At 31.3% G+C, this 16475-nt stretch overlaps 1 protein-coding gene across 1 annotated transcript in view; it reads right to left on the bottom strand.

Annotated features, from left to right (window-relative positions):
- LOC115884883 (equilibrative nucleoside transporter 3-like) overlaps positions 1-16475 on the bottom strand; it is a 41015-nt gene that overhangs the window by 12009 nt on the left and 12531 nt on the right. The window contains exons 4-5 of the mRNA XM_030903598.1: positions 12225-12275; positions 10470-10713 (exon numbers count right to left, since the gene is read on the bottom strand). Of these exons, the coding sequence (XP_030759458.1) occupies positions 10470-10713; positions 12225-12275 (295 nt within the window). The remainder of the gene's footprint in view (positions 1-10469; positions 10714-12224; positions 12276-16475) is intronic.

Genomic DNA, 16475 nt, shown 5'->3' with positions numbered 1-16475 from the left:
GATTTTTAAACTTCTAGAAATGTTCTTACTTATAATAAATTTATTAAAAAATACCAAAAATGTACAACTTTTAAAAAAACCTCACTGCAGTATTGAGCAATAAAAAGGATTGGAAGAGAGAAACGTTTGCTCAGCAAGTACAAGATAAGAAGTAAGTACAAGATCACAACCATACCATAACGTGGTATATTGATGCTTTCAACACCAAAGCAGGGACAAGAATAGGAGTATTTAGGGCGAAAACGTAATAGTCGAACCAATAGGCACCTACCCCAGCATCCCTCAGGCAGAAATCTACTCTATCAAAAGATGCATATAATTTATCTTAGATAGGAAATAGCCATCTTATCCGATAAGAAAGCACTAAAAGCAACCATTATAACCTTACAACCATTCGTGGCATAAACTTTGGTACGATTGATATCGAGGATGGATATTTCGATATTTTTTCTTCTAGAAATTGAAAAATAATATCCAGAAATTTATTCCAAAGCTATGGCAAGTAGGTATTAAGATCTATTAATATTATATTTTAACTTATTTCAAATATAAATAGATGTAAATATTTTAGATTCTTTCTAATAGTAGATACGAGAATTATTAATTCGAGAATTATTATTTTTTAATTATTTCCAAAAAGGAGAGTAATATTCGGTTAGTTACACATAATAAAATAAGAAAATAATGAATATAAAGCAATTAAAGAAAATTAATAATGCACAACAAAGAAAGCTATGAAAATTCTATGAAATTAGAATACTAGGGACTTGATTTCCACTTTTAAACTTTTAGTGCTTCTTCGCCTTTTAACGTAGTTATTTAAGATCCATAGGATAGCCTATTTTTCCTATACATTGTCTTATTTTATAAAGCTAAATAAGTTCAGAAGGTATCAAAGCTGAGGGAAATCTAATTACTACCAGTTAAATTACAGAAACAATAAAATAATCTTCAATAGTAAAATACTAAATTAAATTACGACAAAGTTCTGTAAACGCAGACATAGGTAACTCTGTAAAACCGTTTTTTTTGCCAAAGCCGTGAGATTGTATGATAAGTTAAAATTCAAGAAAGGGAGACTCAATAGATTTGTAAGATCGCGGACATTCTAGATTCTATATTCTTTTCAAAAAAAGCCATGTTTATTACCGCTATGTGATAATTTGAATAATTGCTTGATTTGGATAATATTATTTTATAGAGTTGCTAATTTTCAAAAATCTAACATAACGTAACACACGTACTTTGCCTAGAAATGTTTGGTTAATTTTAAAATAAGTATGCAGGAATGTGAAAACTTCACACAATTCTTTTATGACCGCCATGCCATCCTATTTAGATATCTCCGGTACAGTGTGTGTTATTTGTGCAACATATTACGTACGTCGAGTTAAACATTTAAAATTATCGAGTTGGCTTATGGGAAATTATCTGGCCACGTAAATGGCATGGCGGCCTTACGGTTATCAGAACACCTGTTTAAACCTGTTTCGAAAAAATTAAGATTAAATGAGCGCCATAACAAATGTTTAGTGCGAATATAAATATATGCCGCTACACCCACCATTAACATTCCTACGGTTACTTTAAAATGTTACGAAAAATAAAGGAAGATTACACTCTGTATATTTTGGTTTTTAAAAGAATATCTGGGAGTAGTGCTATAATATTGATTATTTCAGTTTTATTGAGGATGATCAGGTATGTACTTTTGTTGTAAATATCAGATATGACCTTATAGATCTATTGTGTCTCCATTTCTTGAGTTACAGTTCATCATATAGTCTCAGGACCTTGACAAAAGACAGTACCAGAGACGGTTTTACAGAAGTTAGTTCTCTATCTCCGATATTAGTAGTACCATTTTTTTTTCAATAACAAGGGACCGTCCTCTGTCGGAAACACTGCGACCTGTGAGGCCTATTGTGTTTGTCCCCTTTCTATATCTGCACCCATTCTCCTATCACTGCACTAACTTATGCAGGTCCTTGATAGAATATGAGCATAGATCCTCCGGTTCTAGCCTATAGCTTTCCAAAATAAAAAGTGTTGCTTGCGATCCAGAGCTTCGCAGTGACCTATTATGTGCCCCGCTGTTTCAGGATCTTTATCGCAGAGTCTGCAGCAAAGACTTCCTTGATACAGGTTTAGCTTGTTCAGGTAACACTTTCAAGAGGCCTGTTGTAATCCGCACTTTATTTCTGCTAAGCATTAGCATCCTTTTGCGGCTTTAGAGCTACACTGATAAAAAAGATAGACTTGAACTAAAGTCGTCATCGTTCTTGAAAAAAAATCTAGTGGCAAGAGAATTTATTTTAGCATAAAAGAAAATATTTTGCCTGAAGAAAAACTCTCTTAACTCAAGAAAACTTGTTCTCATGAAAAATTCGAAAATTTCTCTTCAATCTATTTTCATTCAACCAAGTGAAAGTTACTTTGTTTTAAGATAATAACAAAAATACGCTAGGAAGTACTTCATTCAAGAAACATGGCCATTTTTCCAATAGCTAAATACTCTTTTGCTGAAAAATAATAACGACACGCAAAGACGATGACGAAGGACGGTATATATAATCAGTAGGCAGTCCGATCAGTCTCACGTCGCATTTCATAGGTCGCACATCATAGTACGCACGGGTTTTGTTGCTTGGAATTTTCCACTTGGAATTTTGCATAATTTGCTTTTTAAACGCATATCGTATAACAAATTAGTGATCGTTATTAACATGCATTTGTCATTTTTTATGGACAAATTTTAGAATATATGGATTCGTTAAGAGTTTGTGAAAAAATGGAAATTAGAGCATTTATTTGCTATATTTGAAGGTAAGAGACATTTACCTAATGCACCTGTTTAGATAATGCATGCGTGACTATAGAATAGAATAAGATAGAATAAGAATATAGGTATCGATTTTTTTATGCAAATAATTACAAAAATTTTAGAATTTCGAGTCGTATTAAAAAATTCAAAATGTGACCAAAGCTTATAATTTTAATAATTTGTTTGCTTTACTTTGATTAATCGTAATGTAACATTTTTTTGTAACTTGTAGAGTGATGAACCACCCCAAAAAATACCAAGAAGTGAAGAAGCAGAAATACCTACTATCGAGGAAAATAATATCACTTTACTTACTACAGACTAGTAAAACCTAAATTTATCAGAAAATAATATACCTCGTAATATGCCTGTATATGATGTATACAGGTCATTCTCTTAGATCAAAATAAATTTTAGTTGAGTCAATGGTATTCGCTATTGGTTTAAGAAAAGTGTCTCTTTAATCAAGAAATGTCCCTTTTCAATCAAGAATGTTTGCATGAATCAAAGAGACTATTGTTCTTGGAGCAAGAACTTTTTTGCATATTAATTTTGGGTCAAGAGTGAAATACTTTGGACAGATAGATTCTTCTATTCTCTAAAGTAATATTTTAAAGCTTATGAAAAGATAGTTAATGCTTTGGGCAAAGAAACGTCGTTCTTGGCCATATTGAAAAGCGTCAATCTTTTGGGTCAAAGTCATATTCATTTCGACTGAGAGATCCTTTTTTTCAGTGTAGGTACTTTGATAAAGGCTTTGCTGTGCTTGTGCCCCTGTTCTGTTTCTCCAGTGGACATTTCGCTTTTCCCTGATCCAGAGTTTTAGTGCACTACTAGCTCTGGACCAAGATAGGATGCCGATTTGCCGATGATCCTTGCCTAGCTAGTTCATCGGCTTTTTCGTTGCCTTGGATGCCGCTGTGGCCCGGCACACTTAGTCGTACCATAGTTTGTAGCACAAATCGTTATCGTCTCGGGGCACTCAGTGATTAGGTGTTCTGGTATTGTTTCATTTTCCCACAGAATTTACATTCATCCTACGTATAATGCTCAATGGAACGAAATATGTTGAGAATAACCAAGAAAAGACCGTAAAAGAATAGAGTGGATTCCACAAAAGACCCAGGTAATACATGTCATCCACAAAATCGAATCCCTGGAGTGGCAATGAGCAGGACATCTGGCAAGAAGGACGGACAACAGATCGATCACAGAAATTACAAGTACTGACGAGGAATTAAGAGACCTAGAGGAAGACCAAACCTGAGATGGGACCACGATATTAGGAAATTAGCAGGGATAACTTGGGCCCGCATAGCCAACAATAGACAACAATGGGCCCAACTACAAAGAGAGTAAATATGTAAGGGAGGCTACACCATAATTGGAAATGGTTGAATAAGCTGAAATGATGATGATGATGATGCATTTATCACAATTTCACATTAAATTCTCAAATGCCTGCACATAACCCATGAATAACTAACATAGAACAAGGAAGATACTTTTGTTATCTGGAAGAATGTGGGTTTATCGCCAAACTCATATATTTTGTGACACCCAATTTGCAATTTCCATTTGTTTTTTGTTTATCTTTATAACCAATTTCCTGTAGAATTGATTTTTTTCTCATTTTATAAATTAAAAAGTCCCCATTTTTGTATTATACGAGAGAAGGCAAAAATTAAATTTTGCGAAAGTTTGAAACACAAAAAAAAACAAATATCTCTGAAAAGCCTGTACATTCTAATAAGATAAAATAAGACAACTATTACAAACTAAACTAACTTTCAACTATTACGCTATTATTATTATAACTATTAATTTTCAATCTAGTGGCATTTATTCCAACAAAGTAACAGTCGTTTTATTTTAACCCATTTATAATTATATCATTTATCATTAAAAACGTTAAATGTATTCATTCCATATCATGCCTATGCTTCGTAAACCCCAACGGACCGTATTTAACTAACAAGATGGACTAGAAATAGTCAGAGCAGAACAATTTAAAGCAACACAATGGTTGCTTCTTCTCTCCACCTCGCTGCCAACAGAACTGTTTCTTGATTGTGTAATGCGTAATGAAAAGTGGGTGTTGTATGACAGGTAATGCGCTTCATGCTCGGCCGCTAGTGAATGTAAATGTAAGAAGTGTAATGTGTTATCAGAAGGTAAACCGTTTTTGATCATCCTTTTATTTAAAAAGCTTAAATTTTGAATAGAAATAGGTATAACCACAAAAATGTGTTATGCGTTTCTTTTTTATTAAATATTAATTATAATACAAATTGTGTGTGCACTATGTGCGCATATTTGAAGTGGAACTAACTCTATATAACAGCTATTAAATTGAAGGATTTGAAAGATATATATTTTATATTTTATACTTGTTTGATACTAGTTTATACTTCAAAAAAATTAGTTATTTTATTAAAAAAGTATTTTATTAAAAAACGATAATTCTATCACTCGGCCGGATAGCCCAGCTGTAGCCATTAATCCAAAATAATTAAATGCATAATTAAAGACTTTTCAAAAGGTAAATCAACATTCTACCGGGTGCGTCTTAAAAGTGGCTCACCCCTATAACTTTTTTATTTTTTTCAGATAAAACAACGAGATCTGGTATGTTAGTATATGACATAAATTGGGATTGATTGACGTATTCAATTGTTTTCGGTCACTTCCAGTTTCACCGAAAATGACGACAACTTTTTAATTTTTAAATGGCATCCTCGGTATTTTTTTACTTTATTCGATAGAAAATGACACTCTCAATCGAATGACATATTGTATGTCAATTTTTGACATAGTCATTCAAAAACAAATTCTATTTTAAATTTCAATCTAGAGTGACATGGCTGTGTTAAAAACACCAATTTTTAATTAAGGAGCCTTGGGAAATAGATTTGATCGTCTAATGTTTTTAGTCTCTTGTCCTGGCCGGTTAAAAGATGCCCAAATCGTATTTTTAATCAGATCTCATTTTTTTCAAATGGAACGAGGATGGCTCATTAGCATATTTGGAAAAAGCATTTTTTTACGAATAATTTAATACCACACACTTGGTATTTTGAGTCAAATAGTCGTTATGAACCGCATGTTACAATTTCAAATAAACCATATGCCAAAATGTCAAAAGTTGACATATGATATGTCATTCGATTCAGAGTTTCATTTTCTATCGAATAAAGTAAAAAATACCGAGGGTGTGATTTAAAAATCATTTCCGGTGAGACCGGAAGTGACCGAAAACATTTGAATACGTCAATCAATCCCAATTTATGTCATATACTAACATACCAAATATCGTTTTTTTATCTGAAAAAATAAAAAAGTTATAGGGGTGAGCCACTTTTGAGACGCACCCGGTATATTAGTATTACCAATTACAATTAAAACACCATGGTTAGAACAGAACTATTAAATGGAGAATTTAGAGATAATTGAGCTAGGTCCTATGATTTAACTTCTTTCGACTTTTTTATGGAGAAAATTAGAAGACCTAATATATAAAAACCATTGGGACAGACAGAGAAGAATTATAGAAGGCTACTAGGCAAGCCTTTTGGACTTATACCAGTTCGCCTAATAAATCGATGTAACTCTGAGCGTAAAAGATGTTTATTGTGTATTTAACAAGCAGGTGCTCAGTTTGAACATTTTTAATGATTTTTTTAGAAAACTATATTCGTCACTCAAAAAATACGTTTTTTTAATTTTGTTCTTTGTTTACTGTATCGATTTCAATTGTAATTACTAATACTAATATAGAATATTAATTTACCTTTTAAAGATAAAAAACCCTAATATTTCTCTCACTCTTAGAAATAAATATCCATAACTTTATATCGTTGGAAAGGATTAAATGCCAGCATTTTTTTAAGTTCATGGCTAACTATGATTTTCATTTAAAAATTATATTTTTTATTATTTCTAAAAAAAAAACAGCAAGCATGGAAAAAACTGACTACGCCACTGGATTGTTCTTAAAAAAGTGCCTTAAGAACGTTTTTACAGAATTTTATTATTCCCCGAAATAAAAATATATTAGGCAATTTTCAAACTGGTAAAAAATTCAAAAAGACACCGTATCTCAGTTGGCAGTGAAAATATCAACAAGCGGTTTATGCCATTAAACGTGTCTCAGAAATCGAGCCCATGATATCCCATGAGTTTTGCTCTATCTAGTCAGGAAATAGGTTTTCTCTGTTAAAACAGACCAAGTCGAATATCGACCACCCTATATATGAAATATTTTTAGATTTTTTGATATTTGAATGATTGTATAAAATAGGATTTTGCATTTAAAATATAAATAATAAATAAATAAATAAATGCCTTTATTGTCAAAAATTTTTTCAATTTGTAGACAAAGGTAAACTAACAAACAAAGTAAAAAAGAAACAAGGTACACAAACAAACAAACAAAAGATAATATAAAAAATTATACGAATAATATTGTCAGTCTTATTGTTAAAATAAACATTTATAAATGTTTACAATGCCAAAGAACAAAAAAATAAAAATAATATTCAAAAATATTTAGCTAGTTTATAGTAAAATATCAATGACCTCTAAATAAATTCATTTCGATGTCATTAGTAAATATAGCAATAGCAAACATTAGACCAGTGTTTACAAGATCAAATTCGATTTTCAATTCAAATATAATTCATTTACGGCGTAGAAAGCCTTATCTAGTAAATAAGAGTTCAATGCTTTGCGAAATGAAAAAAATAATGTTATGGATCTGATTTCAAATAGCAGGTGATGCAGGTGCATTTTTTTCGAGTTGTATAATATTGAACTTTTAACTAACTCTGAGCGTGGGGTAGGTAAATAAAGATCTTGCTCCGCGTTCCTGAGTGGATAAGTGTGAGATGGCCTTTCTTGAGAAGCTGATACATGTTTACGTATTAGAAGGGTATTAGGCAAACGGATTCAAATATAAATAAGGAAGGAAGAGTCAATATTTTTAATTCTTTAAAAAAGTCCCGGCAATGAGTTCTGCTGTTTAGTCCCAGAGAATATCGAACAGCTCTCTTCTGGAGCTAGAAAATGCGGTCAAATTGAGTCGCACAACACGTACCCCAGAATGGAAGGGCATACCTGAGGTGCGATTCAAAAAGTGCATAATAAACAGTTCTAGCCACTGACAAGTTAAGCTACTTAGAAACAGACCTTAATGCAAAACAGGCAGAGCTCAATTTTTTCGACAAAGCTTTGATATGTATGTCCCATTTCAGAGAATTGTCCACAAGCCCTAAGAATTTTACAGATTTTACGACCTCAATGGTGGTGCTGTAAAGTACAAAAGGTTGCAACGAGTTTTTATACGACAAAGCTTTAATTTTAGAAATGTTGAGACTCAGGAGGTTCGAATCACACCAAGATTTAATGGTGATTAAGTCACTTGATATAATCCTATGAAGTGCCGTTATGTCCTTGTTGCTCCAAGTGAAGCTAGTGTCGTCCGCAAAAAGACATATTTTGCTACTGATGTTTATGTATGTCGTTAATAAAAAGGAGAAACAAAATAGGGCCTAGTACTGAGCCTTGTGGTACTCCACATTCTATTGGCTTGCTAGAAGACAACGTGGTATCCACCCTCACAAGTTGACTTCTGTTGCTCAGATCCGACTTAAACCATTCGAGAGATGATCCCCTGAACCCATAGTGCTGCAGTTTATTAATTAGGATCTTATGATTTACACAATCGAACGCCTTAGAAAAATCAATAAAATTAAAAAAGTTGGTATTAATTACAGTTACATATCGTCCATGTATGTATTTTTTGTAATTATAATGACTTAATTTTTTTTGAATTGTATGATTGTATTGTGTATTTTTTGTTGTTTGTATATATTTTTTTGTGCTTTTGTTTGTTTTGTGATTGCTTTGTCGATGAAGCTGTTTTGGCTTTTTGCACAATAAAGCGTTGTTTGTTGTTGTTGTTGTTGTATCAGACCCTATATATAAAAAGCTTTTGTTGAAAAAATTGAGCAAATAAAAATACCACCGATCGACGTATTCTAGTATTTTTTTAAAAACCTTTAAATGCCTTCAGTGTAATTATATTAATGAAAAATTAATCAAATCAGTTGTTTTAATGTGAAATTTATAAGTGTATATACTAAATATCAGCAAAATATAAATTATCTGGTATACATGTTTACTAATCGGTGTAAAACAAAGGTCTAAAAGACAACACCCACTTAAAAAATCTAGATAATAACATTTCTCAACGCAAATTCTATAATGTAATATTTTAATTATGTAGGCATTGTTATAAACCAAATAAATTTTATTTAATATCTCCGTAGTTATCTAACAAATTCCGCAATGATAATGACTTTTGCTATCAGCAATGATTTGCCCAGAAATCAATAAGTGTTCTCATTAATTACATCACAGTATTAATACCGTAGTAGAAATAATAGTGCGTAAACTAGAAAGAACTGGAATTCCAAATTTAAGTTTATATTTACAACAAAAAATTGACGCACGATTAACATATTTATTTATTTTTTAAGGGTTTCCACACTTAGCTAAATTAGTTCACTTAATCCCGTAAGGATCTTATTGAAAACATGACAAGTACCATTTACTCAGATTTTATACATTTTGTTTCGTTTTTACTGACTTTTGTTTGTTGGAGTACAATACAATTCAAAGAACAACTGTATTGAACATTAGATCTGGGAAAATTACCCGAAAACTATTATACTGAAGAAGCATTACCTTAAAACAACTGACTGAAATTAATTTAATTAATTTCAGTCATTTAATCCCAAATCATATACACAATGATAACAATACACAATATATACAACTTACAATTCCATACATACGAGGCGTTTCGGAAAAAATAAGAATGATAGGAAAACAATATAACATACGAACATCTTTCAAAACACAAAATACACTGAGATTCATTTTATCACATACTAAACCAATGAATACAGAACAACAAACAAAAAATGTAATATACCAAATACCATGTGAATGCGATAAATTTTACATTGGTGAAACATCTAGACCCTTAAATGTTAGAATTAAAGAACGTAAAGATTATTTAAGAAAGGGAGACTTTCACAAATCTAAGATTTGTCAGCATTCATGGGACACAGGGCACAGAATAAATTTTAATAACGCCAAAATTATAATGAAAGAAGCAATAACCTCTAAAAGAAAAATAAAAGAGGTTTTTTTAATTCAATCTAATAAAAATAAATGTATTGCTCATGCATCTGTAGATGTTAGTAATGTATGGCAATCGCTTCTTTGATTTTAAAAAACATAACATAAATAAACATAACATACGTAAAATTTAAAAATAATCATACAAAAAGTTTGGGTCTTTTTGGTTTTACCTTATTAAGTAATTGTTATCAGGTAGTAATTGTTAATTTTGAAGTTTAACTTGATGTAATGTCATTTTAACAGAACGTCAAGGGTTTCTTGTAGACGTATCTGTTTTAAAAAAGTAAAGTGTTCTCGAAAAGTTGAATTTAAATATTTTAAATAGTTTTTTTCTTTATTCTTTGTATTTTTTGCTTGCGACTCAATCATTACTACAATCTATTACTATTCTATTTATAATATAGTAAAGTATAGTTCTATTTTCTATTTTACTTACTGGAAGAATTCCATTTTTGACACTAGGAGCAGGAGCCCTAAAGTAAACGCCAAAATGAAAGTTCCTATTAGGAAGTACATTAGTGCTGCGTCGTTAACATCACTGAAAATGGCAACGGAAATGACGTTTAAAATATCGCAAACGATACCACTCGCAGCCTCTCCCATCATGCAAGTTTTCATGTAATTGTGAGGGAATTTGGGATAGAGCATCGTGGAGCTGAAGATATTGACAACATTTCCAGCTAAAACCATAAAAAGATCAACTTCATTACAGAAAAAAGTAAATTTTATAAATTGTGACAAATACATATTATATCGTCAGCATTAAATATACAGGATGGTCCGAACTGTATTCCGGAAACTTCAGCAGTATACTCTGAAGATAAAAATAAGTAAAAAAGTTCGTATAAGTTATGTCCTAAAATGCTTAGTATCGGATATACAGGGTGTAGAAGTTTCATTTTTATTTCGATTATTTCCAAATAATTTCTGATATAACGTCAATATTTCGATGAAAATTGGTGTCTGGGAGTTTTGTGACACGAGAAATTTGATTTTGATGTCAAAATGACTCCTATTTGTAGGGGCGCTACCTACATGTGTTTTAACTGTTTTAAAGCGTAATAACTTTTCGTCCGTACCGGTATAAAACTGCTGACTAAAAAAATATACATTTCCATGACTTTTTACGTAAAAAATGTATCTTGGTAAAAATCGCTACAAGCAACCGTTCTCAAGATATTTAGAATGGAAATAATCAATACATGTCATTATTGACAAAAAATAAGCACACGCTGGGTATAGCTATTTGACTGAAATAATAAATTTTTATTTTTTTAAATTAATCATATTTTTTCCTGCGAAAAAATGATTAAACAATTTCTGTTAAACTTTTTGCACAAAAAGATTTCAAATTTATGATTTCAGTTTAATAACTATTTAGTCAACATGTTTAATTATGTCAATAATGACAGGTATTGATAATTTCGATTCCAAATATCTCGAGAACCATTACTCTTAGCAATTTACCAAACCAAACCAAGAGACCTTTTTTATGTAAAAAAGTCGTAAATGTATATTTTTTTACTTAGTAGTTTTATAAAGGTATGGACGAAAAGTTATTACTGTTCAAACTAGTTAAAAAATATGTAGGTGGCGCCCTCTACAAGTAGGAGTCCTATTGACATAAAAATCAAATTTCTCATGTCAAAAAACTCCCAGACGTCAATTTTCATCCAAATATTGACGTCACTTCAGAAATTATTTGGGAAAAATTGAAATAAAAATGAAACTAGACATTTTAGAACATACATTTATACGAAATTTTTTACTAATCTTTATGAGCAGAATATGCTCCCGAAGTTTCCGGATTACTCTTCGGACCACCCTATATATGAAAAGTTTTGCATCACCTTGCATCTCCGAAAATAAACTTCCTTTCATTAAGACTAGACTAGTGACGAATTTATTGATCATTTTTATTGAAAAAAAAACTTTCTTTTTTTCTATTATATTTTATTTTAATAATTATTATTTCTTCTTCTTTCACACTTAAAAATGTATTCTTATAAAAATAAAGCAGTCATTTTCAAAATACTTTTCAACAGGGTAAAATAGTAGACATGACTCTCATGATATAAAAATATTCAATTTAAAAAAAGAAAAAAAAATATTCAATTCGACATACAGAAGGTGTCCCATTATTCCATGAACATAGAACTAGTGCGTTTTAAATAATTTCAGCATTACTTACCAGTTAATACAGCTGAACTCAACAAAGCAATACCAAAAAATGTAGCTTGGTCTAAAACAAACAGTTATTTACTTAGTACTTTGAAAAAAAAACGGTTTTGTAAATAGGAGGGTTGCCTTTAATATTTTGCATATAGAAACATAGTAGGCGCCTGTCAATATATATCAAAAATTAACTGTCATTTTTAGTTAACAAAACGCAAAAGCTTTAGACCGCTTCAGATATAAAACCGAGAAAATTTTCGTGCAATAATTTTTTACAATTTTCAACAAGAATGCCTTGCCGAGCTAGTTCCTCTTTCGGCAATGAAGCACCACATCAGTCGACAATTTCTCGTTGGTATGGATAATTTAAACGTGGATGGATTAGTCTTAGCGACGATCCAAGGACATATCCACCAATACCTGCAATCAATAGTACGTAAGCTGATCTATACAGAGTGAGTTTTCTACGATGTTCTCTATTGGTATCTCGGAAACTACTGAAGACAGAGAGTCGGTTAAATGGGGAAAGAATTGCAGGTTTGTGGGGTCATAAATATGCGCCTTTCAGATTTTTGACAAAGTTAAGGCTTACTAGATATTTCGAAAAGAACAAATTTCGGCCCTATATGGTCCCTAATTCCATTATAATCTATTTTAGACAAAAAGTTTTCACTTATAATATCACAAGAGCTTAAATTATTTTCGGAAATTTTTTTGAGGGCACGAATATTTTGAAAATTATCCCGAGTCGAAGACGAGGGATAATTTTCCTAAAATATTCGTGCCCGAAAGAAAATTTCCAGGAATAATTTAAGCTTGCGTGGTATTCGGTAAGAAAATTTCACACCTAAATTTGAAAAAAAATATTAATCCAACATGACATTTTAAAATAATTTCAATTTGTTAAGTTGGCCAAGGTATTGATGTTTTTGACATATTATGTATTTTGTCATTTTTGTTTGCGATTCTGTCATTAAGCTATTACTAGTTTTAAAACGTCTGTACGTAGAGTAAGAAGTGTATAGCGAAATGTCGCGATTTGGAAAAGTAAACCAACAAGTCATTAAAGAAGAAATTGAAAATATAAAACCAGATAACACCCGAAAATCAAAATCAAGTGTATGGAAACAGTTTGTTGAATTTTGTGATGAAAAGTCGTATAATATTCATGAGTGTATGAGTGTAGTACAGCTGGCTACTATACTGGAGGACTACGCATTTAATATGAAAAAGAAAAATTTTGAAGATTATAAGGAAAGTGTGGTCAAAGTGATGTGGAACTCTACTGCTAAGCAGTTGCAAGAAATTTATTACGAAAAATATAAAATAAAATTTAATCCGTTTTCTGATGTGGAATTTGTGACCGCCAGAGCTGCACGCGATGCTAAGCGCAAAATACTACAGAGAGATTCAGCAAAAAGAAAAGTGAGTGCTTCAGCCTTAACCAGTGACGAATACAAAAAAATTATTGAAATGTGGGATGAAAATACTCCAGATGGGTTGCAGCGTAAATTTTTTCACATAGTTTCACATGAGCTGGCATGGAGAGGAGGGGAAGGACATTCTGCTTGTATCCAATACTTCAAAGAAGAAACTGATAATTTCGGAAACCCAAAAGGTCGGATAGAATATAATCCAATTTTCTCTAAAACCACACAAGGTGGTTCTAAAAAACTGTCGGATAGTAAATGGTTGATTAGAAATTTCGAAAATCCACAAATGTGTCCGGTTCGCTTGTTTAGAAAGTTGATGGAAAAAAGGGGAAATCTTATTCAAACCGACAGACTATTCTTAACACCAAACCCATACTGGAATCAACCCAATTCGAAAGGATGGTACAAGAATAGCCCAGTTGGTAAGAACATTGTATCTTCATGGTTTAAATCAGCAGCTTCAGATATAGGAATTGACACTAAAAAAGTTAAAATAACCAATCATTCTGCAAGAGCAACAGCTGTTTCGAATTTGGCCAAGAAAGGAGTTGGTGAACAACAGCTCATTAAAATTACTGGACATAGTAATAGTCAGTCGATCAAACCTTACTTACAGTTGGACGCTGAACATCATCAACAGATGATTGAATCCATGAGGAGCATTTCATCAAGTACTAGCCAGTTCAATCATGATCAGAGCACAATGCAAAATAAAACAGAAAATACCCAGATTCAAACCACCAATTCAAGCCAGCCTACAAACATTTACAATAATTGTGTTTTTAATATTAATAAAACCTATAATTACTAAATGTGTTTCGTTATTATTTTGCTATATTAGTCGATATCATTAAAGATTTGGCATTGAAGATAATTCAACATGAAATAAATTCTAAAAAAATCATATAGATATATCCATCATATTTCGTTAAATAGAAAAATACCAGCTTTAGTTAAATAAAGGCGGCAGAACTATATTTTTTAGAACATGGCAATTTCGAAGAAATTCATATGTAGGTATATCTAACATATTTCCTTAAATAAAAAATATTACCAACCTTAGTTACATCAAATGCTAAAACTCAAATGGGTAATATTTCAATATATAGACATTGTAGTTCATTCACATTATGATTGTAGATCTTATGTTTACCTTTTCAACTGTCAAAAAATTTCCACTAAAGTTTCGTGGCGCCTCGAAAAAATTTCCGGAAATTTTTTCAGTTGCCATGGTAACTAGTCAACATTAAAGCATGTTATTGGTTGAAAAGTAGAGGTGTGAAATTTTCAGATAAAGGTCATAGATAATCACATCCTTAATGAGATTGTGTTCTCCGTTTTTTTCTAAAGCCTGTCATTTTTGACATATGATACAAACTTGTGTTTTTTAAAAGGAAACCATAGTTGGCCATGACTTCATAATCATTTTTTAAGCGATATAAGCTATAATATATGTTTTAAAATTACGTTAGAGTTATATCAAATTATTATCTTTCTTGACTAATTTCACTTAGTTGGTATGGTATTCTTATTCTGTTATTTATTTAATTAGTATAATTTATAACTTGACAGACAGAATAATTTATTAAACGGTTCTTTACAATTTATTTTACATAAACTAAAACTTAAAAAAATATTATCTCTACATATGCTTTAGGTTATTTTAGAAAATGTACAAAAAATATACCGCATAAAAGCTAAAATGGATAGGTCAGGTGAACGAGGAGGCCCATGCAATTAGTTCAACTCTTCCTATCCCTGAGTTTGAATAATTATGATATAAATAATTTTTAACATTTCTTTCGTTATTGGGGGGAGGAGAGTGTCACTGTGAAAGTCATGTTAGAACCACTCTATTGATTAGCGTATTTAACGTATCCTCGAAAACGTATGGCCAAGAAAAGTTGAACCAATAATCTTACATGCTTTTCTTCATTTGAAAAATTTATATTTACAATTTTTGGTTATTTTAATTTACAATGTTTGGATGTGACAGTTTGACATTTCTAAGAGCAAAGACGATTGAACTTATTCCCATGGCTAACCAAGTGAATTGTTTAAAAATGATAAGAATTGACTGTAACTCAGCAATTTTTCAAAAAAAAAACATATTACCTATAGCTTATATCGCTGAAAAGCTTATTGCGCTTTTTATGAAGTCATGGCCAACTATGACCCTTTAAAAATATATAAGTTTGTGTCATATATCAAACATGACAGGCTTTAGAAAAAATCGGAGAACACAAACTCATTAAGAATATGATTATCTACAATTTTTATCTCAACGCTTTTTGTCTATAATATATTATAATGGAATTAGGGACCATTTTTAAAATACCCGAAATTTGTTTTTTTTTTCGAAATATCAATTTTCAATCAAATTTTTGAAAAAGTTCACGGCTTACTAGTGAACTTTTTCAAAAATTTGAAAGGCGCATATTTATGATCCCACAAAACTGCAATTCTTTCCCTCTTTAACCGACTCTCTGTCTCCAGTAGTTTCCGAGATACCGATAGAGAACATCGTAGAAAACTCACCCTATATATCCTGAAATGTATGCATCATTGGCATTATCAAAGACCTCAATTTACAAAATTTTACATGAAGAATTATCTGTGAAAAAATAGGTTCTCGTTGAATACCACATCTATTGACGGAAGAACAGAAAGCAATTAAGAGTCAATTGTTGACAAAAAAACTCTACAGTGCTATCAGTGGTGATGAATCTTGGATTTAGTTTCATGAACCCGAAAATAAATTTCAATCGGCTGATTGGGTGTTTCGAGATGAACTAAAACCGACAAACGTTTTTCGTTTTCGAAGTGTTTCTAAA

The sequence above is a fragment of the Sitophilus oryzae genome, unplaced genomic scaffold (assembly GCF_002938485.1).
Source record: "Sitophilus oryzae breed Bouriz unplaced genomic scaffold, Soryzae_2.0 scaffold_111_pilon_pilon, whole genome shotgun sequence".
NCBI classification, from domain to species: domain Eukaryota; kingdom Metazoa; phylum Arthropoda; class Insecta; order Coleoptera; family Curculionidae; genus Sitophilus; species Sitophilus oryzae.
Note: the sequence above shows the minus strand (reverse complement) of the source record. Positions and strands in the feature narration are given on the sequence as shown.